This window comes from Physeter macrocephalus, unplaced genomic scaffold, assembly GCF_002837175.3.
Source record: "Physeter macrocephalus isolate SW-GA unplaced genomic scaffold, ASM283717v5 random_123, whole genome shotgun sequence".
NCBI lineage: Eukaryota > Metazoa > Chordata > Mammalia > Artiodactyla > Physeteridae > Physeter > Physeter macrocephalus.
Window position 1 is genome coordinate 77,076 of NW_021145409.1, and position 24,069 is coordinate 101,144.

The 24,069-nt window shown below is 56.9% G+C and overlaps 6 protein-coding genes across 8 annotated transcripts; 2 read left to right on the forward strand and 4 right to left on the reverse strand.

Annotated features, from left to right (window-relative positions):
- Positions 1-31: 31 nt before the first annotated feature.
- TM7SF2 (transmembrane 7 superfamily member 2) lies at positions 32-4,582 on the forward strand. 2 transcript variants are annotated; one of them, XM_007119258.3, is made up of 11 exons: positions 48-241; positions 660-856; positions 959-1,013; positions 1,153-1,287; positions 1,431-1,625; positions 1,704-1,807; positions 3,005-3,124; positions 3,210-3,378; positions 3,585-3,665; positions 3,754-3,876; positions 4,193-4,582. In XM_007119258.3, exons 1-11 carry the CDS (start codon positions 193-195, stop codon positions 4,351-4,353), a joined length of 1,389 nt encoding a protein of 462 aa, XP_007119320.1. In that variant the 5' UTR covers positions 48-192; the 3' UTR covers positions 4,354-4,582. The 2 variants fall into 2 exon arrangements, with proteins under 2 accessions (XP_007119321.1, XP_007119320.1); XM_007119259.3 differs by lacking the exon at positions 1,153-1,287 and having other exon boundaries at positions 32-241.
- Positions 4,583-4,729: 147 nt separating this feature from the next.
- Positions 4,730-8,287, reverse strand: ZNHIT2 (zinc finger HIT-type containing 2). Its single transcript, XM_007119257.3, has one exon. The coding sequence runs from the start codon at positions 5,987-5,989 to the stop codon at positions 4,778-4,780; it is 1,212 nt and encodes a 403-aa protein (XP_007119319.2). The 5' UTR covers positions 5,990-8,287; the 3' UTR covers positions 4,730-4,777.
- Positions 8,288-8,379: 92 nt separating this feature from the next.
- Positions 8,380-9,929, reverse strand: LOC102975584 (FAU ubiquitin like and ribosomal protein S30 fusion). Its single transcript, XM_024133255.3, has 5 exons — positions 9,798-9,929; positions 9,449-9,531; positions 9,218-9,362; positions 8,719-8,774; positions 8,380-8,553 (listed from the first exon to the last, which is right to left on the reverse strand). The coding sequence occupies exons 2-5, from the start codon at positions 9,521-9,523 to the stop codon at positions 8,428-8,430; spliced, it is 402 nt and encodes a 133-aa protein (XP_023989023.1). The 5' UTR covers positions 9,524-9,531; positions 9,798-9,929; the 3' UTR covers positions 8,380-8,427.
- A 263-nt stretch (positions 9,930-10,192) lies between these two features.
- On the reverse strand, positions 10,193-10,946 carry LOC129391350 (ubiquitin-like protein FUBI). The gene is made up of 3 exons (XM_055082436.1): positions 10,811-10,946; positions 10,465-10,547; positions 10,193-10,378 (listed from the first exon to the last, which is right to left on the reverse strand). Exons 2-3 carry the CDS (start codon positions 10,537-10,539, stop codon positions 10,208-10,210), a joined length of 246 nt encoding a protein of 81 aa, XP_054938411.1. The 5' UTR covers positions 10,540-10,547; positions 10,811-10,946; the 3' UTR covers positions 10,193-10,207.
- Positions 10,947-11,052: 106 nt separating this feature from the next.
- On the forward strand, positions 11,053-13,831 carry MRPL49 (mitochondrial ribosomal protein L49). Its single transcript, XM_028484103.2, has 5 exons — positions 11,053-11,175; positions 12,200-12,228; positions 12,505-12,620; positions 13,445-13,569; positions 13,679-13,831. The coding sequence occupies exons 1-5, from the start codon at positions 11,098-11,100 to the stop codon at positions 13,823-13,825; spliced, it is 495 nt and encodes a 164-aa protein (XP_028339904.1). The 5' UTR covers positions 11,053-11,097; the 3' UTR covers positions 13,826-13,831.
- A 74-nt stretch (positions 13,832-13,905) lies between these two features.
- On the reverse strand, positions 13,906-22,105 carry SYVN1 (synoviolin 1). Of its 2 annotated transcripts, none has more exons than XM_007119262.4 (16): positions 22,019-22,105; positions 21,044-21,192; positions 20,730-20,822; positions 20,488-20,640; positions 20,310-20,358; positions 19,798-19,901; positions 19,038-19,164; positions 18,841-18,940; positions 18,698-18,763; positions 18,485-18,601; positions 18,227-18,390; positions 17,812-17,940; positions 17,564-17,716; positions 17,294-17,480; positions 16,307-16,458; positions 13,906-16,230 (listed from the first exon to the last, which is right to left on the reverse strand). In XM_007119262.4, exons 2-16 carry the CDS (start codon positions 21,173-21,175, stop codon positions 16,124-16,126), a joined length of 1,833 nt encoding a protein of 610 aa, XP_007119324.1. In that variant the 5' UTR covers positions 21,176-21,192; positions 22,019-22,105; the 3' UTR covers positions 13,906-16,123. The 2 variants fall into 2 exon arrangements, with proteins under 2 accessions (XP_007119324.1, XP_028339902.1); XM_028484101.2 differs by lacking the exon at positions 22,019-22,105 and adding an exon at positions 21,820-21,970.
- Between the last annotated feature and the right edge of the window lie 1,964 nt (positions 22,106-24,069).

Genomic DNA, 24,069 nt, shown 5'->3' on the forward strand with positions numbered 1-24,069 from the left:
GGTCGGGGGCGGGTCCATTTAAAGACCTCGGGACAAAAGCGGTCGCTGTCTGTGCTCCGTGCAGAGACAGGTGCAAGCCCAGCTGGGCTGGGTCCTCCGCGTCACCGAGCCCATCTCCTGGGGGATGGGGTGGGCTGTGTTTCCTTGACGGACTTTTGAGAGCCCCCACCCCCCGGCGGAGCGGAGGAGACCATGGCCCCTCAGGGCTCCCGGGCCGAGCTGGAATTCGGAGGACCCCTGGGTAATGCGGCAGAGAGAGCGGGTACTTGGGGCCAGAGCTATGCGAGGGAGAACTGGAGGGTTGAGCTATGAGCGGGGATGGGGGCAGGATGTGAGGATGAAAGGCTGTGAGGGGTATCGGGAGTCAGAGGATCTAGGAGTTTGCGGGGAAGTGTCTGGAGAGGGGGCTGAGGAGGAACCAGTTCTGGCGGCTGCAGAGCAGGGCCTTTGTGGCATGGAGGACCGGGCGGACTCGGGAGAACAGGAGCAGGATCCTCGAGGGGACCAAGACAGAAGTCAGAGAAGGGGGCCGAGGGCTGAGAACAGGATGTGGAAGACGGCGATGGGAATGCTGAGGGGGCCCTGGATATGACAGGGCCCCTGTGGGGGTCCGGGAGAGTTGGAGAGCGGACCCCCGACGCGACTGCCCCCTTCCCCAGGCGCTGCGGCACTGATGCTGCTGCTGCCCGCCACCATGTTCCACCTCCTACTGGTAGCCCGCTCGGGCCCGGCGCGCCTCCTGGGCCCACCCCCTTACCTGCCGGAACTCGAGGAGCTGTGGAGCCCGTGGGCGCTGTTGCTGTGTCTCACCTGGCTCGGCCTGCAGGCGGCGCTCTACCTCTTGCCGGCGCGCAAGGTGCGGGCTCGGCTCGCGGACGCGTGGGGGAGGCGGGCGGAGAGAAGGGGCTCGGCGAGAAGAAAGACACCCTCAACCCTTAGCGCCCTTTTGTGCCCACAGGTGGCCGAGGGGCAGGAACTGAAGGACAAGAGTCGACTGCGCTACCCCATTAACGGTGCTTGGGGGCTGGCTCCTTGCGCGGAGTTGTGGGGATGGGGGGATGGGGGTGGAGCCCCCAGGCCCGGTGGGGAGGTCTGTGGAGATGAGCCCGCGACCCCAATTTCTATTTTGTGCCTCTTTTACGCCCAGGACAGACGTAGGGGGTTCCACTGGCTCCCTCCACACCCCTCCTCCCTCCACTCCCAGCATTGCTACCACTCTATGCACCAGAGAAGTGGCTGGGGTGACCCTCCGAAAGCTAAAGTGTCTGACTAATGGCTCGGGACAAGGTCTGCGACCTCCCCGGGCTTTAGGGTGTGTGTGGGTGCGCGCGCGCGTGCGTGTGTGCGTGTGTGTGTGTGTGTGTGTATTGGGGGGTGGGGCGGAGGGGGAGGGGCGCAATCCCCAGGTCTCACTGTGTGCTGTGGTTCAGGCTTCCAGGCCCTGGTGCTGACAGCCTTGCTGGTGGGCCTGGGGGTGTCAGCCGGGCTGCCCCTGAGCGCGCTCCCGGAAATGCTCCTGCCCTTGGCCTTTGCGGCCACCCTCACCGCCTTCATCTTCAGCCTCCTCCTCTATCTGAAGGCTCTGGTAGCCCCTGCCTCTGCCCTGGCACCCGGGGGGAACTCAGGTGAGAGGAGTCCCAGTAGGGTGTGGATGGAGGCAGATGGGGGTGCTTGCTTGCTCCTCACCCTCCATTATTCTCCAGGCAATCCCATTTACGACTTTTTCCTGGGACGGGAGCTCAACCCGCGCATCTGTTCCTTTGACTTCAAATATTTCTGCGAACTGCGGCCTGGCCTCATCGGCTGGGTATGCTGGGCATGGCTAAGTGGGCCTCCAGCCAGGAGGAGGGGTGGGATGGGTGAGCAGTGCCTGGGCAGGGCAGGGCCGATATTGTGCTGACATAAATCATTAATCATTCATTCCACAAATATTTGTTGAGTCCACCATGTGCCCAAGCACTGCTCTAGGTACTGGGAGACAAAAGAAAGAAAAGTTCCAGGAAAGAAAGAAAAAAATCTCTGTCTTCATGAAGCCTACATTCTAGTGGGAAAGACAGACAAAAAATAAGTAAAATATGTATCGCATGTCAGGGGATGCTAAATGCTATATGGGGAACAAGCAGCGAGGGAGTTAGGGGAGCAGGTGCGATTTTAAATAAAGCGGTCAAGCGCAAAAGGAGAAGAGAGTGATCCTGTGCTGCTTGCTGGTCAAAGCGGTGCAGAACTTCAGACTGGTCACTGGGTTTAGCAACCTGTCACTGGTAGCCTTGAAAACAGGCCAACTGTGGTTTTTTTGGTTATAATCACCCATACTGGACTGTGGTCAAGATTTCCTGAAGGGTTTCTTGGGCAAGGTCCCTGTCACCCTGGAAACTACCTCATCCAGGGACGGGAGGAGTGCTGGGCGCCCATCACCGATCTGGTCTTCAAGGCTGTTGCCTCATGTGTGAAATGGGATAAAGTAAGAGCTTCCTCCCAAGATTATTGTGAGATTAGAGGTGGTAACCTGATTGGCAGCCTCAAGCCCAGTGCCACCAGAATGGGGGTGCTCAGTATAGGCTGGCTGCCAGCTAATCATTATCGAGTACTTACTAGGCGCTTAGTGCTTCACACACATTATGGTCCATGATTATCTCCCTTTTCTACATGGAGGTGGGGAAAATAGGCTTTAGAGAGGGTAAGCAGCTGGCCCCGGTGGCAGAGCCGAGATTCAAAACCAGGTCTGTTTTAACTCTCAAGCCTCAAGTCTGCAGCCGCCCCTACAGTGCTCTCCCAAAGGGAACACTACAGGACACGGCAAGAGAAAACAGGTCAGGAGGTGGTCCAGCGCAGTCTCTCTGCCCCTGGGTACAGGGGCTGGAGCCACTCAGCAAAGGCCTGGAGAGTTAGTGACGGACAGCTGAGAGAAGGGGACAGGCTGGCCACTGCCTTTCCAGGCGCTGCCCCCTCTGTGGAGATGGACTGGGAACAGACTGCCCTGTCTCGCCCTCTGTGTAACCCCCAGGTCCTCATCAACCTGGCCTTGCTGATGCAGGAAGCAGAACTTCGGGGGAGTCCCTCGCTGGCCATGTGGCTGGTCAATGGCTTCCAGCTACTGTATGTGGGTGATGCCCTTTGGCACGAGGTGAGGCAGGACTGGGCTAGGGAGGAAGGAGGACCTGAAGACCTCGTGGGGACTAAGCCAGTGTGTCTGCGTCCTGTCCCTGCAGGAGGCGGTCCTCACCACCATGGACATCATACATGACGGGTTTGGCTTCATGCTGGCCTTTGGGGACCTCGCCTGGGTACCCTTCACCTACAGCCTGCAGGCCCAGTTCCTGCTGTACCACCCAGAGCCCCTGGGGTTGCCCCTGGCCTCGGTCATCTGCCTCATCAATGGTCAGTCAGGAAGGGGCAGCGTTCTCCCTCCCCCTTTCATTCGTTCACTATTTATTCAGCACCCACTAGGTAGGTGCTAAGCCTCACACCCTTCTTTAAAGCCAAGGGCTGGGTCCTGGGTCTCCTGGCAGACTGAGTCTAGGCTGTGGGTAGTTGATCAGGGTCACAGAGAAGGGCCCTGACTGCCTGCTCACGCTTTCTCCCAGCTGTTGGTTACTACATCTTCCGTGGAGCCAATTCTCAGAAAAACACCTTCCGGAAGAATCCTTCTGATCCCAGAGTGGCTGGTGAGCTGGGTTTCTGGGGTGCCATGAAGTGAGGTCGGGCAGCTGGACTTCCAGGGGGTCCCCCATCCCACTATGTGTCTTTCCCCAGACCTTGAGACCATCTCTACAGCCACAGGACGACGGCTGCTGGTGTCTGGGTGGTGGGGTATGGTCCGCCATCCCAACTACCTCGGAGACCTCATCATGGCTCTGGCCTGGTCCTTGCCCTGCGGTGAGTGGTTTGGGTTGGCGCACGGCAGGGGCCTTTGAGTGTGTGAGGGGCAGAGGTGGAGTGGTCAGCACAGGATGCCCAGTCTGGGTGTGGAATGAACAGGGCTGCACCCCAGTGGAGGGAGTAGTCAGGGAGCTGGGGATGGACTCAGGGTGTGGCTGGGCCAGACCTCTGTGACAGCCTGGCACGCCAGCACTCCCTGCAGACCTTGGACCTTTCACCGTGGAGCCCTGATGGCCCCGTGAGCCACTAGCTGTGGAAACCTTTGTGAACTGGGGGGCTGGCTGAGTGGTCAGAGAGAACCCTTTCCCCGCAGGGGTGTCCCACCTGTTGCCCTACTTCTACCTCCTTTACTTCACTGCGCTGTTGGTACACCGTGAGGCCCGGGATGAGCAGCAGTGTCTGCAGAAGTATGGCCTGGCCTGGCACGCATACTGCCGGCGTGTGCCCTACCGAATCGTGCCCTACATCTACTGAAGCAGCTCCACGTGTCCCAGGTCGGGCCACGTGCCCACCCAGCTGCCAGCACACCCAGCACCAGGAGCCTGGACTCACCTGGCACTCAAGGGCCTGCACCCTAACCTGCTCTGAGCTCCGACAGGCAGGGGTGAACGGCCTGATAGGTGGTTGGAGCAAAAGGGGAAAACGAAGCCAAAATGGAGTGGAGGGGCTGCTCTTCCTCCTTGGATAAACATCTGGAACGCTTGGTGCTGCTTCTCTCCCTTTCTGGGGCCAGGATGTTTAAAAACTGGCTGGGTCAGCCCCGATCAGGGAAAAGCTGACAGGAGGTCTGTGGGCCTAAGCGTCTGGGGGTGGGTGGCACAACAGCTGTCCCTCAGAAATGGGCACTGGCGACAGGGCAGACCAGTCATAGCTTTATTAATGACAAAGAGTGGCCAGTTCAGCCAAGGAGCTCCTCAATGAGAGTCCGCCGGGCAGGTGGCAGGGGGCCTCCCCAAAGCTGCTCCAGCTCCCCAGTGAGGGCTGCCACCTCCACGGCTGCCACAGTGTGGGCTCGGTGGGCCCTGGCGCAGTCTAGAGCCAGGGGTGTGAGGGCCTCCTCATTTTCGTTGGTCCAAGACAGCAGGAACTGGCACTTCTTTCGGGCCCGGTAGAGGCGATCTCGTTCCTCAGGGGCCACAGCTTGTTTCCGAGCCCGGCCCAGGGTCTGTGCCAGGTCCGCCAGTGCTGCCAACGTGTAGCCTTTCTGGTTGGCCGGGCCCTCACCCAGCAGGATGCGGGCGGCCTCGCGCATGGCACCCCGTGTGCCCAGGGGTCCGGGGGGATGCTCGCCTGCTTCCAACACGTGGGCTGCGGCCTGCAGGGCCTCCTCGGTAGAGGCGAAGACTTGCTGGGCGCCCAGGACTCCAGAAACGCTGAGCAGCGTGGCACAGAAGTCAGAGAGCAGTGCCTCGTCGCCGCCGTGATACAGGGCAAGAGTGTGTGCGTAGGCGAACAGCACGTTGGGCAGCTGGAAGCGCACGAGCGGTGACGCCCGGCCCCTGCTCAGGCTGGCCAGCGTGGGGATCCGGGTGGGCACGGCGGGAGGGCAGGCCCCGGGGACGTCTCCGAGAACTGGCTCGACAGCCGCAGGCTCATCCTTCTCGGGTTCCGGTGGCGTCCTCGCAGGGGAGGGCTCCAGCTCCTCGGCGTCACAGCCCGGGGCATCACCCAGCTCCTCCACAAGCCGCGGCCCGGCGCCGCGACCCCACCACCAAGGCTGCCACGGGGGCAGCAGCCGCCCGGCCTCGCCTCGGCTCAGCAGCCGCTCGAAGGCCGCCTTCTCGTCCGGGGCCAGCCGCTCCCAGAGTTCTGAGAGGCCGCCGGGCGCCGGACCAGAACTGAGGCCTGCGTCCTCGGGCTCGTCCTCGGGCTCGTCCTCGGTCTCACGTTGCTGACGCAGCCGGAGTAGGGCGCTGGCCAGGCGGCTGGGAGAGGCGCTGCGGCCGCGCAGCTCTCCCAGCACCTGGTCACGGTAGAAGTCTTCGGCGCAGGTGCCATGCGCCCGGTAGCAGCGCAGCGAGCAGTAGGGCACGTTACAGCGAGGGCAGGTGTAGCGCGCTGGCTGGGCCTCCCCGGCGGGGCAGAAACCACAAGGCCCGGCCGGCTCCATGGCAACTGGCGCCACACACCACCCGGAAAGCACAAGGGCAGCCGATCGGAATCTTCCGGCGCTTCTCGGTTACTTCCGCCTCTTTGCGGGGCCGACGGAGCGCTTAGTCAAAGCTCTTCGAGGACTCTCGTCACTTTCCGCCCACACTCGGAAGCCAAGCCCCACCCCTCTCTTGAGCCGCGCTTGGGCATGCGCCGGAACCGGTGGGGAGGTACGAGCTCAGTCCCGGACTTCGGCGGAGCCCGGCCCTGCGCGGTGGGAGCGTAGGGGACGTGCGTCCGGCGGACGCCTCGCCGGTACCAGCTCGCCCCCTAGTGGTTGCCTTTTTAGCACTATAAAGCGCTGCGGCAAAACCCAATCTTTGCTAACAATCTACTCTGGGCCACTAATTGTGCCAAGCCCATGGGAGATGAGGCGTCCCTACGCTGAAGGGGCAGCCATTCTACTAGGGGACACAGACAAAGGGGAGAGTGGAAGAAGGCCAAGGTGGGGTACCTAGCCTAGACTGGGTGTGTTGGGGGCATTTCCCCTCTTGAAAAGAAAGAAGCATTAAATATTTGAGCTCCTGCTTGACTTCCTTATCCAACTTTAAAGTGCAAACTTCACACCACGCGGCGAAAACACACTGAAGAGCAAAATGAGATGAGGTTCCTGCCCTAATGGAACTTACAGTTTGTGGTAGAGTGCGGGTGACGACTCACAAACTGTGCCAAGCGCTGTGAAGCCTTGATCCATGGCACCCCTAAAAGTAAGCTCTGGTTCTTTGGTCCCTCACCTCACTCATATCCAGCCCCACCTCTAGTCAGCTCCGCCTTCGAAATACCTTGTCTCTATCTCAGTTTGGATCATCTGTTTCCCTACCAAGATCTGGATGGATTTGAAGAGTCTGCTCATTTTTGCATCCCCTTCACCACTGGTGGTCTAAGCTACTTGCTCAACTGGATGACACCAGCTTAACTGGTTTCCTTTTTTCTTGCCAGCCCTTCAGAAAAGTCAGCCAGAGAAAATACTAGATCACCAGTTAGATCACATCAGGCCCTTGTTTAAAACCCTGACCTGCACTTGGACTCAAACCAAACTCCTCTCCACATCTGACAAGACCCTGCAGGATCTGCCACACACCTTTGCACACAGGTCTCTTGGCTGGAACTCTCACCGTCTCACCACTTGATCAGCTCCTGTTTCAGGTCTCACACATTCCATGGTCAGAGACCTCCCCTAGGATAGTTATCTGTCCACCTGTCACACTCCCTTTTATTACAGCACTCTGCTTACTTTGAGGCCATTAACACTTGTAACTATAGTTTCCTTGCTTTCCTCACAAGACTCTAAACTCCTAAAAGGGATGGGGGCCAATGTCTTTCTAGGAAGCTCACTGTAGAACTCAAAAATAGCCAATATATTTGTGCACTTTCCAGAGGGCAGGTGCTGATCTAAGCACTTTCCGTAAAATCCTCAAAGCAACTCTCAAGAGATGATGGCAAAGGACTTCCCTGGTGGTCCAGTAGTTAGGGCTCAGCGCTTTGACTGCTGGGGCCCCGGGTCGATCCCTAGTCGGGGAACTAAGATTTCACATGCTGTGTGGCACAGACCAAAAAAAGTCAGCCAGCCAGTGACTAAATGGAACAAGGATCCAAACTCAAGGCAGTCCAAGTCTAGAGCCCAAGGTCTTTACCCCATAGTACGCTGTATTCCAAGAACCAGCAGGCTCAAAAAGCTTAGCAGAATGAATGAATGGGTATGCATGTGCTGCTAGGAGGAAACTTCAATCAGCCCCAGAGAACTTCAATTCTGGAAACACTGAAACAATCAACTGAGCCACGTCACCTGTGATTAGGTTAGCAAGGCCCATCAGATAATCAGAACAAACAAGATCACTGCAGTACTAATGTAATCAGGCAATACTTTCTGAAGCTGGGGCAGACCAGATTCCTGGTCTGGATTCTACTAAAGCCACAGCTGGTTCCAGGTGCAGGGAAATGCTAGACTGGTGTTCCCTGATACATCTTCTACTCAATCAATATCTCCTCTTCACTGCTGCCGCTATAAAACCTCTCCCACCACGATGGTTCCTACTACCTTCTGTTTAAAAGAAAAAGACCAAAAAGAAAAAAGTATTTGGAAGTTAACTACCAAGTTATTTGGCACTGGGATTGGAATTCTCCTCAACTCTCCATCTGAAGGGCTGGCATTTATGGTTACCAATTTCACAGGAAGCTTTTATTTTTTGGTAGTTTACCACTCCTCCACCTCCACCCACACATTCCTGCCAAGCTGCTGATTCGACACTGCCAAGAAAACCAAAATGAGGCCTCACTGTTCTTCATACCACCAGCCTTAGGAGCCACATCTCTCCCTGAGACTCTGCACATGAAGATGAAACAATGAGATGATTGGGCTAAGTGACTTTATTAGAGAAAGCCAAGATGACAACGGACTTAAGAGTTGGCATTGGGGCCCTTCTTCTTGCCAAAGGTAGGCACGACATTGACAAAGCGCCGGTTGTACTGCATACGCCTCTTGGCCCGGCCCGTCTTCTTCTTCTTTTTCTCTTGTTTGGCCACCTGGGAAAAGGGAGAGATGATGAAACCTGGGTTGCCTCTTTCATGCCTTCCCTCAGGTTCATCGCCAGGAAGGGAGAAAGCAAACAGGGCAAGAGCCAAGGGTTTTGGCTTAGCTGTGCCAAAAGAAAACAAAGTCCAAACAACACCGCTAATACTCTCACTTACCTTTGGTGTCTGACCTCTTACTTTCCCAGCTCGGGCCAGGGAACCATGGACTTTACCTGTGATCGGAAAGGAGGACAGCAAGCAGTTAGAACAAGAAGGCCGCATCCAGCAGAACCCTTTCTCCCTCAACTCAAGTTTAAAGACAAGATGGACCCAACAGGGAATGAAAACAAAGTCACAGAGATTTGAATTCTAAGAATGTCTAGTCTGGTACATTCTGGGGTGTCACTTCAGAATTTTCCAGCTACTGACCTTAAGACCTAAAGAGCACTTTGGAGATCTGGTCCGACCTCCTGATTTTAGTAAGTAAATTGGGGCACAGACAAGGGTCTTATCTAGTGAGTGACAGAAATAGAACGACACTCTGGCTCAGTCTCCCATGGACCTCTCAAAAGTTCGTTGTCAGAGAGGTAAACAGGAAGAACCACCCTGGACTGAGCACACACCCTACACCCATGAGCTTACAAAGCAGTTCAAAACACAGACCTCCCCAACTCACCTCCAAGCATGCGGCCGGCTACTTCCAGAGTGCTCAGAGCCTCCACCCCACACTGGCCCAGGGTAGCCTCATCCTCTAGGGGCGTGCCTGCCATGAGCAGGACTTGATCTTCTGGAGCGATGCCCTCCAACGAGGCTACATGAGCCTACAGGGAAAAACGAGAGTCAGCGTTCCCGCGGCGGGCGAGGATGAAAAACACAAAAGACCCCAGGGAGCACCAAGGGGCCTAACCTTGATCTGGGCGACCGTCTCCTGGCCGGTCACCTCGAGAGTGTGTAGCTCCTGGGCGCGGACAAAGAGCTGCATGTTGGCGACTGAAAAAAAAAAAGGGGGGGGGGGGCTTTCAATAGAAGAAATACTCTGGACGAGAGGAGAGTCAGGAAATGGGTGGCGAGCAGGGGACGACGGCGCCGAGAAGTAGGTGGTCTCGGGGTCTCTCATGGGTAAGGCCGGGCCTGCCAGGGAGGTCGGACGGGGACTGGCCCGGCAGAACAGCCCTTCTTCCCCTGTTTTTCCCGCGTCCTCTAACCTCGCGACCAACCTGCGAGCCCTTCGGATCCATCCGTGGCACAAACCTTACCTGAACCGCGGATACCGCTGCCGCTACCGCGAAGATGGAGTCGAGAAAGAGGAAGGAGCGAGGGCGCGCACGACCTCGCCGCCTGCTGCGTGTCACGTCACTGCTGAGCGACCGCCAAGGCCTCTGACTTTAGTACCGCCCCAGGCCTCCTGGCTCCGCCTCTTTGTGCTTTGCGCAGGCGTTCTCTCGGTCCCGGGGAGGGGTGGGGGGGGGAGATCTGGTCCGACCTCCTGATTTTAGTAAGTAAATTGGGGCACAGACAAGGGTCTTATCTAGTGAGTGACAGAAATAGAACGACACTCTGGCTCAGTCTCCCATGGACCTCTCAAAAGTTCGTTGTCAGAGAGGTAAACAGGAAGAACCACCCTGGACTGAGCACACACCCTACACCCATGAGCTTACAAAGCAGTTCAAAACACAGACCTCCCCAACTCACCTCCAAGCATGCGGCCGGCTACTTCCAGAGTGCTCAGAGCCTCCACCCCACACTGGCCCAGGGTAGCCTCATCCTCTAGGGGCGTGCCTGCCATGAGCAGGACTTGATCTTCTGGAGCGATGCCCTCCAACGAGGCTACATGAGCCTACAGGGAAAAACGAGAGTCAGCGTTCCCGCGGCGGGCGAGGATGAAAAACACAAAAGACCCCAGGGAGCACCAAGGGGCCTAACCTTGATCTGGGCGACCGTCTCCTGGCCGGTCACCTCGAGAGTGTGTAGCTCCTGGGCGCGGACAAAGAGCTGCATGTTGGCGACTGAAAAAAAAAAGGGGGGGGGGCTTTCAATAGAAGAAATACTCTGGACGAGAGGAGAGTCAGGAAATGGGTGGCGAGCAGGGGACGACGGCGCCGAGAAGTAGGTGGTCTCGGGGTCTCTCATGGGTAAGGCCGGGCCTGCCAGGGAGGTCGGACGGGGACTGGCCCGGCAGAACAGCCCTTCTTCCCCTGTTTTTCCCGCGTCCTCTAACCTCGCGACCAACCTGCGAGCCCTTCGGATCCATCCGTGGCACAAACCTTACCTGAACCGCGGATACCGCTGCCGCTACCGCGAAGATGGAGTCGAGAAAGAGGAAGGAGCGAGGGCGCGCACGACCTCGCCGCCTGCTGCGTGTCACGTCACTGCTGAGCGACCGCCAAGGCCTCTGACTTTAGTACCGCCCCAGGCCTCCTGGCTCCGCCTCTTTGTGCTTTGCGCAGGCGTTCTCTCGGTCCCGGGGAGGGGTGGGGGGGGGAAAGAGGGCGAGCCGGAAGGGGCGGGACCAGGCTGGTTGCGCGCGCAGAAAGCGAGTGTACGGGGGAGTTCAAAATGGCAGCGACCATGTTTCGGGCTCTGCAGCGGGGCTGGAGAACCGGTGTCCCGCCGTGCTGCGGACTGCGACGACTGGTGAGAGCGCTGAGCCTGAAGCTGGGGGCAGAGGGCTGGGTGGAGGCTCACTGTATTTCTTGTAGTCTAAAAACCGTGTCCCTACCTAGGGGACACTTTTCTGGAGCTCAGATAAAAGATTGACAGGGAAGGTGGCAGGGCCTGGAGCGCGTTTCGGAGTGTGGGGCTTGAAATATGATTGGAGGACAACTTGAGTTAGTTAGAACTGGGAGGTGCTGCACATAGACTCTCGCTGCCTAGTTTTTTGAAGGGGAAACCGTACGAGAGTGTGGGAATTGGCCTCAGATCGTTGGTGACACTTCTGAGAACCTAGGACTCACGATATATAGGCCACTTCATCTTCTCATTCTCTCTGTAACCCTGGGGCCTATCAGGAGTCCAGGGTATCTGTTGGGAGAAGTATGGGAGGACAGACTCCGGAATGTGACCTTAGATACATTGTTTGCTAATGTCTTAATCTTTCTTGGATGTACACAGGGGGGTAATAAAATACCTAACTTGTCGAATTAAACGAATTAAGTGAAAACAGTACGTGTAAGCACTTAGTGCCTGGTGTTGTCCATGAGACCGAAACATTCCAGGTGAGGGAGGGTCACATCGAATGAGTGTGAGTGGGAAATTATCACGATTGCTGAAAGAGCCTAACCCAGAACTAGAACATTTCAGTAGAATCTTCACAGGAAATTTTAAAACACTGAAAAATGCCGTATTGGTCACACTTACGGTTACTCAGCTTTTCAGATGTATACACACACTTCTCATTTGAGTCCCACAAAAATCCTAAGAGAGGCAGGCCCTTCCGAGTTCCTGAACTTCTTTTTCAGTCCCACTTGTACCCTGCACCCTGGCAAACTGAAGTCTGGTGCTTTCCTACCTCCAGCCTTTTATGTTATACTATTCTCTCTGCCTGTCATGTTTCCTTTTTCTACTTAACTGAAGTTCTCCCTATTCTGGGGTGGCGGGTGGGCCGTGGGGGATGGGTAAGCTGATGGAGAGATTTTTTTTTTTCGCCCCTCGGAGCCAGACCCAGGGGCCTCCTGATTACCCCAGCTTCGTGGAGTCTGTGGATGAATACCGTTTTGTGGAACCAGCATCCAAAAGCTGCCAAAGCATGAACATTATCCCACTCCTAGAGGCCTCCCACCCAACCTGCCCTACTTTGTGCAGTGCTCTTGTATGCACAACATCCGGTCTACAAGGACATCATGCATGGAAACCGTCAGATGACTGTGATCCAGAAGGTGGAGGGGGACATTTGGGCCCTGCAGAAGGAGGTGGAAGATTTTCTGAGCCCGCTGCTGTGGAAGACACCTATCACCCAGGTCAATGCGTGGAGTCTGTGGATGAATACCGTTTTGTGGAGCGCCTGTTACCCCCGACCAGCATCCCAAAGCCCCCAAAGCATGAACATTGTCCCACTCCTAGTGGCTGGCAGCCCCCCAGAGGTGAGCTGGGTGATGGGGATGGCTTGAAGGCTGCAGGGAAACATCCCCCTCCCTAGAGGTCTATCTGCCCTGGCTGAGGCTCTGTACTCCCCAGAGGGTTCAGGACTTGTGTTGAGATTTCTCAGAGCTAGCATCTGTCTTACGTTCAACAAAGGGCCCAGGATCGGAGACCTGATTTGCTAGTACCCATCCATTCACACTACTGGGGTGAGGTCTTCCCATGTGGGAAAAGTGAAGCATAGAGAGAAGACCCAATAATTTGGACCTCCACCTCCACCCCCGGCCATAAATGAGAACATAGCTTGGGAGGTGGGCAGTTCTGGGTCCAAATTTGGCTTTGCTGTCCATTGCCAGTATGGTTGAGTTAGTCACTTAGCTTCTCCCAACCTCAGTTTCAGCAAAATAGAGATCATCTGCTCAGCACATAAAGCATGTCATGCAGAGCCCAGCCTGTGGTAGGTGTTCAGTTTTTATAAACCCCATCCCTTTGTGCCAGAGATTGATTTTAGCCTCCCCTACCCAGTGGAGAAGGGCAAGGATTGGCTCCAGAGGGGGACTCAAAGATCCCGGGAGGCATAGCCCTGACCTCATTTCTTCTTGAGCACCTTCTGGTGTCAGGCCTGTGCTGGGCCTTGAGGTACCAGGGTGAACAAGCTGGTCCTGGCTCTAAACTTAGGGAAAGAGCAGGTCTCCTGATCTGAAGTCTGGAGGTGGCTTTGCCGTTAGGTTCACTGACCCCCTGCACACTCTGAGGAGAAAGGCCTTGGCTGAGGTGAGATGAAGTCTGGGAACATTTGACTTATCACTGTCCCTCTCTGTCACAGACCCCCCACCCAACCTGCCCTACTTTGTGCGACGCTCTCGTATGCACAACATCCCAGTCTACAAGGACATCACGCATGGAAACCGTCAGATGACTGTGATCCGGAAGGTGGAGGGGGACATTTGGGTAAGTGGGTAGGTGGGTCAGGGTCCGACTCTGACCTTTCAGGGCTGAAGGGATGGGAACCCTCTAGAGGGAAAGGTCTGACCAGGCCTGATTCATCATCTTCCCCCAGGCCCTGCAGAAGGATGTGGAAGATTTTCTGAGCCCGCTGCTGGGGAAGACACCTATCACCCAGGTCAATGAGGTGACAGGTACCCTTCGGGTCAAGGGCTACTTTGATCAGCAGCTCAAAGCCTGGCTTCTGGAGAAGGGCTTCTGAAGCTCAGCTGAGCAGCCTGCACGACCCGCGTCCCCCTGCAAGTGCAGTGCCGGGGATCTCAGGAGGAGGGGAGTGGCTGTTGAGGCAGCTAGGGGAAAGGGGCACAGACACCAGGGCTGAGGGCCTTGCAGCAGGCCTTGTTTGCATAAAGGAGGAAATGGGACTCTGTATAGGTGCCAGCACTGGGGGAGGGCTGTCTAGTCTTAATATTGGAGACCCACCAGGAACAGCCAAGCTAGGGGGGAGCATTAATTCCTCTGCCCCCCCACTTTGGCATGTTCCTGCTTTCCCTTCATTGGAGCTCCTTGGACTCAGCTATTCAAGCTGTAGAGGTTGTTGACTGCCCCTCTGTTGGAAGCAGCAGCCCAGCCCAGTTTACAGGAGGGGAGCACAGGGCAGACCCACTGGGCATTGGTCCTTCCTTGGCCCGCAGACCCTCACTGCGGCAAAAAAATCCCTGAGCCCTTGCTCTAGGTCAGACCTGACTTGGTAGAGGCTACAGAGAACACAACACGACTCAGACGTGGGTCCTGGAGGTCTTCAGTTCCAAGTGTAGTGCACGCCAGCCCCTCGGCTCATTCCTTTTACCCGTGGAGAGGCAAAATGGCCAGTTACCTCTGTTCCATTCCATATTAAGAATTGGGTCTGACTGGGTTTCCAGTTCCAGCAAATTAAGTGATTAGCTTTAGATGGTCTGCCCACAAGGGGCTCCTTGAGAGCTCCTAGCAGCCCAGCACAGGGCCATCCTTCCCGGGTTGCTGACCTAGTATCAAGGCTGGACAGGGGGGTTGCAGGCAGGAAGATGCTGACCTTTTGTCCCTGCCATCCCATCCCACCCCAGCCAAGGGACCTTCACACTTGCCCCATCCTTGGGAGCCACAAGGGCCAAAGGGCCGAGTTCCCACCCCACCTCAGCAGCAAGCTGGCTTAAGACAGGGTTCAGAGCCTGGCTCCCCTACTTGCTCTGACCTAAGGCAGGGTACTTAACCTTTCTGGGGTTCAGTTTCTTCATATGTAAAATGGGTCTATCTTCCTAATACCTTACCATTCAACACTGTGCCCAAGAACAGTGCTGGCTTGTGTACGTAAAGCCTCACTCCTGGAGATTCCCGGCCACTCTCGCGTCTACGGCCTGAGTTAAGAAAAAGGAGCATGGCACACTGATCCTATTGCACCAGTTCCACCAGTCATTAATGCAAGTTTTTATTTGGCTGTATATACAATTTAAGCTATTAAAATTTGTACAATATTTACAAATTAAATAATCATCTGAAACTGTCTCCAGCAACTCCTGTAACACAACACCGAGGGACAAAAGACAGGGGCAGGCAACGCCTTGGCTCCTGTCGTCCCCACCTGGCCCAGAGCCTTTTCTAAACTGGAAAGACAGGGAGCTTGGCACTCCTGCTCCCCTTTCCCGGGGTCAAGCATTCAAATCCAAAGACAAAATTTAAGCCAAAAGACAATAGCAAGGAAGTAATTCCAATTCTTCTAAACTCAAGAAAAATTCTGTAAGTTAAGAAGTTGCCTTCTGTAGGTTCTGGGGCTTGCAGTGGTTCAGAAGCAGACACCAGAGCCCTCAGCCTAGAGTGAAGCTGCACAGACCAGGGACAGTCTCACCTTAGACAAACTGCAGGGAGAAAAGGGCCTGGGGGGAGGGGCAGAGCAGGGCCCTTCAGTGCTGCCGGCCTGCTCCTCCACCCCAGACACTCCTTCCCCTGAGTTGTGTGGTTGCCAGTAAGACGTGGAAATGCCACAGGGCACAAGGGGCACAGCCACCACCACAAAGGGCTCCTGGGGAGTTCGGGTAAGAAAAGGACATCAGTACCAGTCCTGGGGGGTGGGCCCGGGAGCAAGTTCCTGGCCTACCTCCAGCCCCTTGAGTCCACACTTGGGAACGGGAGCTAATACTGTTCGGCACTGCAGCGTGACTCCACACACAAGGGGGGCTCGGAGGGGCTCCCCTTCCCCCAGAAAGGGGCTGCGGGGGGAGGGTCAGAGGGCTTCTCAGACACTGCCCCTTTCTGCCTTCGTGGCCCCAGCAGAACACAGGGCTGAAGGGTTGGAGAGGAAGGCTGGAACTGACCCAAGATCCCCATGGCTGCCCGGGACTGAAAGGGCTGGAGTCAACTGGGGCCTCAGGCCTCTTTCCACTTGGTCAGATGCCACCTCCTCTGTCTCAGAGCTGGGGGTTACTACTCCCTGGTGCAGATAGAGAGGGAGCTGGCACTTGGTGGCAGGACGTGTTCCAGCGAGGACTGCTCAAGAGTGGGGGCAGGGGCCAGGACTGGGGCAGTGTCAGTGGGCAACAGGGGACTCCAACTTTTGCAGGCGACGGCGGCGGAGCTCTGCTGCGTCAGGCTCCCCATCCTCAGGCAGCTCCTCGGTGCCCGCTGACTCGGGAGCTGGGGACAGAGAGGTCCAGAAGCGGAACCCAGAGAAGTCCCCTGCCCCACCCCGCTGTAGGCTGACCGCAACTACCTGAAGGCTTTTCAGGTTCAGGGGCTGGTGGGGAGGCTCCCAGGGATGGGGTGGTGGCCTCAGAGCTGGGGGTGCTGGTGGAGAAGGCAGCAGCGACAGCTGTAGGGGCGGTCTCCTCAGTGGGGTTGGCTGAGGTGGCAGGCCGGGGGGGCCTAGGAAGAGAAGGGACAAGAGGAGGGCCTTGGCATCCTGGCACGACTCGAGAGATTCTGCCCTCCGTGAGCCTTGCAGGGTGCACTCCAGCGCCGATGTGCCTCGCAGCCCCAGTGACCGGCAGACACGCCTGAACACGTGTTGAATGAATTCTTGGAATTCTATACCACAGATTGACTGTAAACCACTTGCAGGCAGGGACCGTTGGCCTCGTTCACTGTTACACTGCAGAGTCGCCACTCTGAGATGCCAGGCACCTTCTACAGTACCGACTAAGACAGTGCACTGAATAACACACAAAGCACGCAAGTCTCAGACTCAAGCTCCCCTCCAAGTCTGTACCGACGTTGCTGGGTGCCAGGCACTCTGTTTATGTCCCCTGCGGATAGGAATTAGAACTCTCCTCAAATAAGGTAATGAAGGTCACAGAGCAAGTGAGTAATAAGATCAGGACTTGAACTCGGGCCAAGCTTGCTCCAAGTGACTTTGTATTTGCTGTCTCAGATCAGGGGCAGTGATTCCCAGTCAAAGTGTCACCCTGTGTCAAGAGAGGATACATGATTAACTAAAGTACTGGGAATTATATAAAAGGACAAGATTCAAGGATAGCTCTCTAATAAACACCACTCCTCCTTAGATCCAGACAGGCCTTGGGCAGTGGGAGGATAAAAAGGCACCAAGAACCCCGACACCTTGGGTGTGCCTACAGATAGAATGCCTGAATCGACACGTATCGCAGGGTGGCAGGGGAGAAAAAGGCCCAGAACCACTGCTGGGGGCCTTCTCGGCAGCCCCACGCCCCTGCTGCCCACCCTGGCCCCCGTGTAGACGTACCCGAGGGAGGCGAGCACGGTGAGGTACTGGTTGATCTGCAGCATGGCGGCATCCAGCAGCGTGTGGATGTTGCGCAGGCTCTGTAGCCGGGCCTCCAGGTGCTGCCGCTCGTGGCCTTCCAGAGCCCGCAGCTCCTCTGGGGTCAGCCCAGCAAAGCCGGCAGGAGGCACAGGCATCGGGGGGAAGGCTGGAGAGAGAGGCTCAGCCTGGGCTGCCTGGGCCTGACACCCCCCCACCTCCCAAAACAACCCCAAGAGCGGCCCAGCTTACCAAAGGGTGGAGGCAGCGGCATGCCCATCCAGGGGGGAGGGAAGGGGAAGCCTGGGGCGGGGCCGGCGTCAGGGGTGGAGGTCGAGCCAGGTGCTGGGGCAGAGGCAGCAGAACCAGCTGTGGTTGTGGCTGCTGCACTGGGCCGAGAAAGGGCTGCGAAAGAGCAAGAACGGGAAGTTAGCGTGTGCTGAAGAGCCTCTGCTTCCCTTCCTTCCACCGCCCTGGCTGGCGTGCTACCCAAGACTCACCTGCACTGGTGGACGGAGGGGCCACAGCGTCTCCAGAGCTGGGGGGAGGTGGGACAGGAGGAAAGGGGCCCATGGGGGGCCACAGCGGGAACATGCCTGGAGGGAAGGGAGGCAGGAGGCCCTGGGCGACTGCAGAGAGAGGACGGGGTGGTGAGAAAAAGTCCAAACTGAGATAGAGCCAAATCGCAGGCAAGGGACCGGGTGTTGGGGATCTGTCCTCTGCTCCCACAGGCCCTCTCTGAGCCCAGCACTGATCAGACATGACCGCAATCATCTGCGTCTCTTCCTGTGACCAGCCCCCCGGCCCCAGACTGAGCTTCGAGGGCAGGGACTCTGATTCACCTCCACATTTCCCACTCCCAGTCTGGGGCGAGAACCCAGCAGTGTGCTGGATGGCCAGATGAGAGCCACTCACAGTTGGGGGGCTGGGGCAGGAGTGGCGGGGGGTGGGGGGCAGGTGGTGGCCCCTGATCCGCGGGCTCAGGGGGCGGTGGTGACTGGGTCGGCAGCGACGCCCGAAGGACATCCATACGGCAGGTGGGGCAGGTCTGCTGCCTCTGGAACCAGGAGCGCAGGCAGCTGGGGGTCAAGACCAGGCAACAGTTAGCAGGTGCCTAGGGGTCTGCCTTCCAAAGCCGCTCCCTGATGTGCAGGCTGCTCAGGGCATCTCCACCTGGTGTGGAAAATGTGGTTGCAGGGCAGTCTCTTGGCACCAGTCACCATCTCTTCTCGGCAGATGATGCAGACGTTGTCCATCGCCTGGAGTTCCTCTGGGGTGGCGTCTGGATACCTGGTTAGGACAGACCGAGGACACGTCAAGACCAGAGCTGGAGGCAGGGGCACCTGGGGCAGAGCTTGGGCGAGCAGCCAGGACACGCCCACTTACAGTGTGTTCATGTTGCGGATAGCTCGGCGAGACATGATGGCATCTGTCACAGCTTTCTTGAACTGCCTGAAAAGACAGTTTCAGTAGAAGGAGGGAGACGGAGGGGAGGGGTGAGAGCTGTGGCAGAGCAGGGCTAGGCTCACCTCATGGCCAGGTACATAGGCCGGATGGCAAAGAGAGGGAAAGTGTGCACCTTGATCATGATGGTCATGAAAGCCATGTACAGCAGAACCTTGATAAAGCCTGGGGGCAAGGGGTGCAGAGAGCGGCAGGTCACAGGACCTGGTAGGCAGGGCTGGGGACACTGGTGCAGGTCAGGGGAGGTCCAGGCTCGTCTCACCTGTAAACAGTTCCGTGTAGAGCATGTACACGGCCTTATTGTCCCAGGGATTCTCGCTCTGGAGGTCCACAGAGTGCAGCACGTACTTGATGAAGATGGTGAGCACCATAGTCATCAGGATGGCATACTGGGGGCGGGGGACGGACATAAGAACACAGGCCCCGTGCTCCAGCCAGACTGCGGCCCCAGGCCTGTGCGCAGCGGAGTGCCACGGTGCAAGCACAGCCTTGGACACAGCCGGGGTCCTCCTAGCTTCTCCACTCACTAGCTAGTGTGACTTTCAGCAACTCGTAGACCTCCCTGAACCGCAGTTTGCTTGTCTGTAAATGACAGAATTAACTGTTCCTTTATAACAACGTTGTTTTGCTGATTAAAAGTGCTCAGCACAAGGCCCGGCATACAGTAAGCACTCAACGGACATGAACTGTTGTCACTGGACACGTTCCTCCTCTGCTGGGGACACACCTCCCCAGCTGTCCACCAAGCTAATTCCTTCTGTCCATCAACAGCCAGCTCCTCTGGCATCGACTTCCAGGAAGCCCTCCCTGAGCGCCAGGTCAGGGCTCCTCCTCCACACGCGCCTTTCTGTGCCGTCCCCACTCTCCTAGGAGTGCGTAGAGGGCAGGGGCTGGGGCTGACTGATGGCTGCTCCTTGGTGGCCCACGCGGGCTGGCCACAGAGCAGGTGCTCGATAAAGGTTTGTCAGGGCACAAGAGTGCCACCTTGGGCTTGTCCTCCCAACCTCCCAAGCCAGTTTTACCTCAAAGCCAAACACCAGCTGCACAGAGGCCCCACGGGTCAGGATGCTGTGATAGGCATGGCTGACGAAGAGGAAGTCCAGGATACCCAGGAGGAACATTAGGGCTGTGGGGACCCCCCAGATGGGAGGTTGGTGGGGTCAGCCTGACAGCCACTTCCTGCTCTAAGACCGCTCCCACCCTCAAGCCCACCGCGGCCCCAGCCATCTAGCCAGGTGGGCACACTCCACTGAACCCGGCCCCCTGGGAACTCCGGTTCTGCCTAGGGGTGGCCCAAGCTCCAGGTGAGGAGGCAAAGAGCTAAGGGGCGAGGCAGCTGAGAAGCCCTGGAGTGGAACAGGCAGAGATGATGCAAATTAACTTCCTAAATTATCTTTCCTGTACAGCTGAGGGCCGAGGGCAGCCTGTGCTCTATGGTACAGGTCCATGGTTAGTGACTTTTCATGTTCCAGTCCTTCATGGTGCCTCTTCTCCCTCCAGCTCCCTCCTCTCCACTCCCATGGGTCTCACTCACAGACAATGCGGCAGTGAAAGAGCCAGGAGATATTGGGGCTGCGTTCCATCTGAGGCAAAGGAGAGAGGGGGCCCGTCAGAAAGGCTGGGGCCCACCCCTGTCCCCAACCCAGTCCTCACTCCACAAGCCTGCCCTCCAGCCCTCTGTCTGCTCCAGAGAACCCCCCGACCCAACTCACAAAGTCCACACGGTCCTCAGCCAGCCAGTGAAAACACTTGAGGAAAAGAAGGAGAGTGAAGAGCGCAACAAAGCGGGGGCTGAAGTCATCCCGAAAAACAGTGAAGGCCAGACAAGTCTCAGTGACAGCATACCAGGAACGTTCCAGAAGATGCTGGAGGTTGGGCAAGGAATGATGTGGAACTCAGATATTGTGCTTGCCCAGCTCCCTGCCCCTCACCTTTGGAGCCATGAACATCTCACCTCCATCTCTGCTGCCCTCAGCTGTCCGAAGAACACCTTGCCCATCACCTTGCCCAAGAGGAAGACAAGGACGAAGGCCTGGATGTACAGGACCTAGGAGTGAGGAGAGGCTATGGTTTGAGGTCACTTTCTGCTTTGCTCTGTCCGGGGCTGATCATTCAGGAACCTCTCCACATCCCCATCACAGTTTGTTCCAAGTTAGGCCTGGCAGCTACTTCACTTGTCTCCTACTTACCTGACCTTTAGCCCCACCCCTGTCTCAGACTCCTCCTTCCCTCCCAGGGAGTTCCTCCCTCCCTGAGCCCTGAACTCACTGCCATGCTGGGGCTAGACTTGGTCAAGTACACCACGGTGGGGTAGAACTGGTGCTTGAGGTAGTAGGCATGAGCCACCACGGCCCCGGTCAGCGCCAGGCTGGCCGCCATCATCACGGCGGTGCGGAACATTGCCCTGGCCTAGGGACCTGCAGGGGGAAAGAACTGTGTGATGCCCATACCGTGCACACCTAGCACAGTGCCTGAGACGCAGTGCTAATAAACAGGAGAAAGAAAAGGAAACCTCACTTCTTCCTCACCATCATCGCATCAAGAATAGCATATACTCCCCCATTTTACAAATTAGAAGACTGAGACTCAAGTTAAGTGATCACACTGACGCAAGGCCAGCAGCCTGGGTTAGTCTTGTTTCAAATCTAGGGCTCTTTCCACGCCGCCTGCCAGACCGCCGCCTCCAGGGAAGAATGAGGAAAGGCAGCAGAGTCGGAGGAGGAGGGAACTGCTCCTAGTGCCCCTAAAGTGACGGTGATGGAGTGGGATGCAAAAGCAGAAATCTCCCGCAGCGGGAACGTGCGGCCTGGACCGGGAGAAGCCAAGGCGCTGGGGGGCGCAGCCGGGCAGGCGACAGCGCCGGTGACAGCTACGCCAGGGTGGGCAGCTCCGACGCGCGCCCCGCGGGAGCGGGCGGGGTACGTCAGCCTGGACCCCTGGCCCTCCCCAACCGCCGGGGCAGTGTCAACTCGGGGCACCGGAGAAACGGCCGACCGTCAGGATGCAGGGGCGGGAAGGAGAGGGTCGCCTCCACGGTCGCGCACCTGTAAACGCCAGGAGCTGCGAGCGTCGCAGGCGGGGCCGGGACTCTGAGAGCGGCCGCGCGGGCGCCTGTCTACGGCCAGCTGACAGGCCGAAAGCGGGCGGCGGGGCTGAGGGGGCGCGCCGACCCCGGAGACCTGAAGGGGAAAGATCCAGGTCCCGACTCCAACCCCAACCCGGGGCCGACCCCGGCCCACTCACCAGGAGCCCAGCGCCGCGAGCCCGCTCAAACCCCGCTACTGCGGAGGCGACTCCGGTTAACAACACTCCCCACCCACTGCGAGCCGGAACTTCGGGGGTGAGACACCTCACTTCCGGCGGGGCGGGGCGGGGAATGGGTCCTACCAAGTGCCGCCTTCCCTTTCCCGCGCAGCGCGCTCCCCGCGGTGCCGGGAACAGTAGTCCCACCACCCAACTGGGGTTCGTGCTCACGGTTCGAGCGACAGATGGGAGAGGTGGTCTAAGCGGAATAGGGCAATCCGGAGAGGATTAGAGACTCCCTATTTATTAGTCACAGATGGTATCGTCTCCACCTCTGAGTGGACTCAACCTAGCGTTGGACTCTCAAAGCGGCTGGATTGGGGCGGGGGTGAGCATTGTGCGGGCCGTACCATTTGGAGGAGTGAGTATGCAAGGGACAGACATTACAGGCTTAAGAGAAATAAAGTGTCTTAGAGACTCATTCCAGGGGGATTCACAACAGTTTGGCGAATCAGATGCTTTCTAAGAGAACTGGATTCAGGAAAGGAACATATGTCTCCTCCTAGATCACCCCCAAGTTGTGTGGAGTGAGTTGGGTCCCCGTGGCTGCTACTGATTGCTCGAAATAGAGTTACGCGGACCAATAAGAAAAAGAAAGGAAAATCGCTGGCCTATAGAAAGAGAAAAGCAGGTGGGCGGTTGCTAGGGGCGGAAGGTAGCGTTGCCTAGGGCTAGGTCCAACCCGAGTGGGCCGGGAGTAGAAAAGGCGCAATCCGTGGGCGGGTGTTCCGAGTCTGCCCCAGGGGACGTTTGTTGCGCTGTGAAGGGGAGCTGCGCCTGGGACTGAGGAGGTGGCAGACCTTTCCTTTCGGCTAATCTTGGGATGGGAGTGTTCTGTGCAAAGGGATGGATTTCAACCTCGCATGCCCGCACCCCTCCCCAAGCCTACAGCTTTGCTGTCCTTGTATCATTCAGTCCTGGGCCGTAGGCGCAACTCCCCCTGGTCTTGGCTGTCTATGTCTCCTTCGCAGCCAGCCCAGTCGGCTCACTGACTGAATGGAGCTAATGCACCCACTTTGTGCTTTGCGTTTTCCTCCATCATCTAATTTAATTATCAGTCACTAAAGTTAATAAGCTAGGTGGTGCTATCCTCATTTTACGTGGGACCAATTGAGGTTCAGAAATTTAACAAGTCCTGGGATTGGCACCAGATCTCTCTGACCCTATGTTCGCGTACCGTTAACCTCAGTCACCTTTACCACCACCTGTTGACCTGAATTGGCCTGACCAGTTTAGCTTGTAACCTGTCACTGAGTTGGCTCCCCCATAAGGCCGTCTATGGCTTTCTAGTGACTACGTCCAGTAGCCAGCTTTCAGTTCTTGCCTGACTCAACCTCTTTCTCCTTCTTAAAAGTCTCCTCCCTGAGCTTCTGTGACCCCACATGCCTCTGCTTTTCCCCCCAGCTATGTCTCTGTCCCCTTCCTTTTATTTAAATGCTGTCCCCATTGGCCACTTCTGTCTGCTTTCCCTGCATGATCCTCTCTGCTCCTGTGGTTTCAGTACCCCTGCCCTGTTGCTGATGACTCCCCTGTGAGGTCTTCAGCTGGGCTGTCTCCTGCTTTAAGAAAAATTCAGTGTCCCTAGTCCTCCACCCCAACCCCAGCTCCAGAAACGTGGGCATCACACTCACCATCTCCCTCTCGATCTTCCCCCCACATCCGAACTGGTAATTAAGTTATTTATTCAGTTGTCTGCAAATACGTATCCCATGCTGCCTGTTCTAGTAACTTAGGATGTCAGTGAACAAAGCAAAGATCTTTGCCTTTGTGAAGTTTCACCCTAGTAGATGTGGTGGGCAATAAACAATACACATAATGTAAGTGCATTATCTAATATGTTGGAAGGTAATAAGTGCTGTAGGGGAAAAGTAGAGCAGAACAAAGGGGACCAGGAGTGTGGTGAGGTGCTCGAAGCAGGTTGCAGTATCAGCGAGAAGATGACATTTGAGCAAAGAGTTGAAGGAGCTGAGTGGATGTCTGGGTAGAGTTGC

What these genes read in the sequence shown, in the direction of transcription:
- TM7SF2 (XM_007119258.3), top strand. Translation starts at nt 193, where the DNA reads ATGGCCCCTCAGGGCTCCCGGGCCGAGCTGGAATTCGGAGGACCCCTG. An exon ending in GGCCTGGCCTCATCGGCTGG is followed by an intron (nt 1,808 to 3,004) that starts GTATGCTGGGCA and finishes TGTAACCCCCAG; the next exon opens with GTCCTCATCAACCTGGCCTT. An exon ending in TTCTGATCCCAGAGTGGCTG is followed by an intron (nt 3,666 to 3,753) that starts GTGAGCTGGGTT and finishes GTCTTTCCCCAG; the next exon opens with ACCTTGAGACCATCTCTACA.
- ZNHIT2 (XM_007119257.3), bottom strand. Translation starts at nt 5,989, where the DNA reads ATGGAGCCGGCCGGGCCTTGTGGTTTCTGCCCCGCCGGGGAGGCCCAG.
- LOC102975584 (XM_024133255.3), bottom strand. Translation starts at nt 9,523, where the DNA reads ATGCAGCTCTTTGTCCGCGCCCAGGAGCTACACACTCTCGAGGTGACC. An exon ending in AGCCGGCCGCATGCTTGGAG is followed by an intron (nt 8,775 to 9,217) that starts GTGAGTTGGGGA and finishes TTCCGATCACAG; the next exon opens with GTAAAGTCCATGGTTCCCTG. An exon ending in TAAGAGGTCAGACACCAAAG is followed by an intron (nt 8,554 to 8,718) that starts GTAAGTGAGAGT and finishes CCCTTTTCCCAG; the next exon opens with GTGGCCAAACAAGAGAAAAA.
- LOC129391350 (XM_055082436.1), bottom strand. Translation starts at nt 10,539, where the DNA reads ATGCAGCTCTTTGTCCGCGCCCAGGAGCTACACACTCTCGAGGTGACC. An exon ending in AGACGGTCGCCCAGATCAAG is followed by an intron (nt 10,379 to 10,464) that starts GTTAGGCCCCTT and finishes TTTTCCCTGTAG; the next exon opens with GCTCATGTAGCCTCGTTGGA.
- MRPL49 (XM_028484103.2), top strand. Translation starts at nt 11,098, where the DNA reads ATGGCAGCGACCATGTTTCGGGCTCTGCAGCGGGGCTGGAGAACCGGT. An exon ending in TGGCTGGCAGCCCCCCAGAG is followed by an intron (nt 12,621 to 13,444) that starts GTGAGCTGGGTG and finishes TCTCTGTCACAG; the next exon opens with ACCCCCCACCCAACCTGCCC. An exon ending in AGGTGGAGGGGGACATTTGG is followed by an intron (nt 13,570 to 13,678) that starts GTAAGTGGGTAG and finishes ATCTTCCCCCAG; the next exon opens with GCCCTGCAGAAGGATGTGGA.
- SYVN1 (XM_007119262.4), bottom strand. Translation starts at nt 21,175, where the DNA reads ATGTTCCGCACCGCCGTGATGATGGCGGCCAGCCTGGCGCTGACCGGG. An exon ending in CTACACGGAACTGTTTACAG is followed by an intron (nt 18,941 to 19,037) that starts GTGAGACGAGCC and finishes CCTTGCCCCCAG; the next exon opens with GCTTTATCAAGGTTCTGCTG. An exon ending in CCCTCCGTCCACCAGTGCAG is followed by an intron (nt 17,717 to 17,811) that starts GTGAGTCTTGGG and finishes GCTCTTTCGCAG; the next exon opens with CCCTTTCTCGGCCCAGTGCA.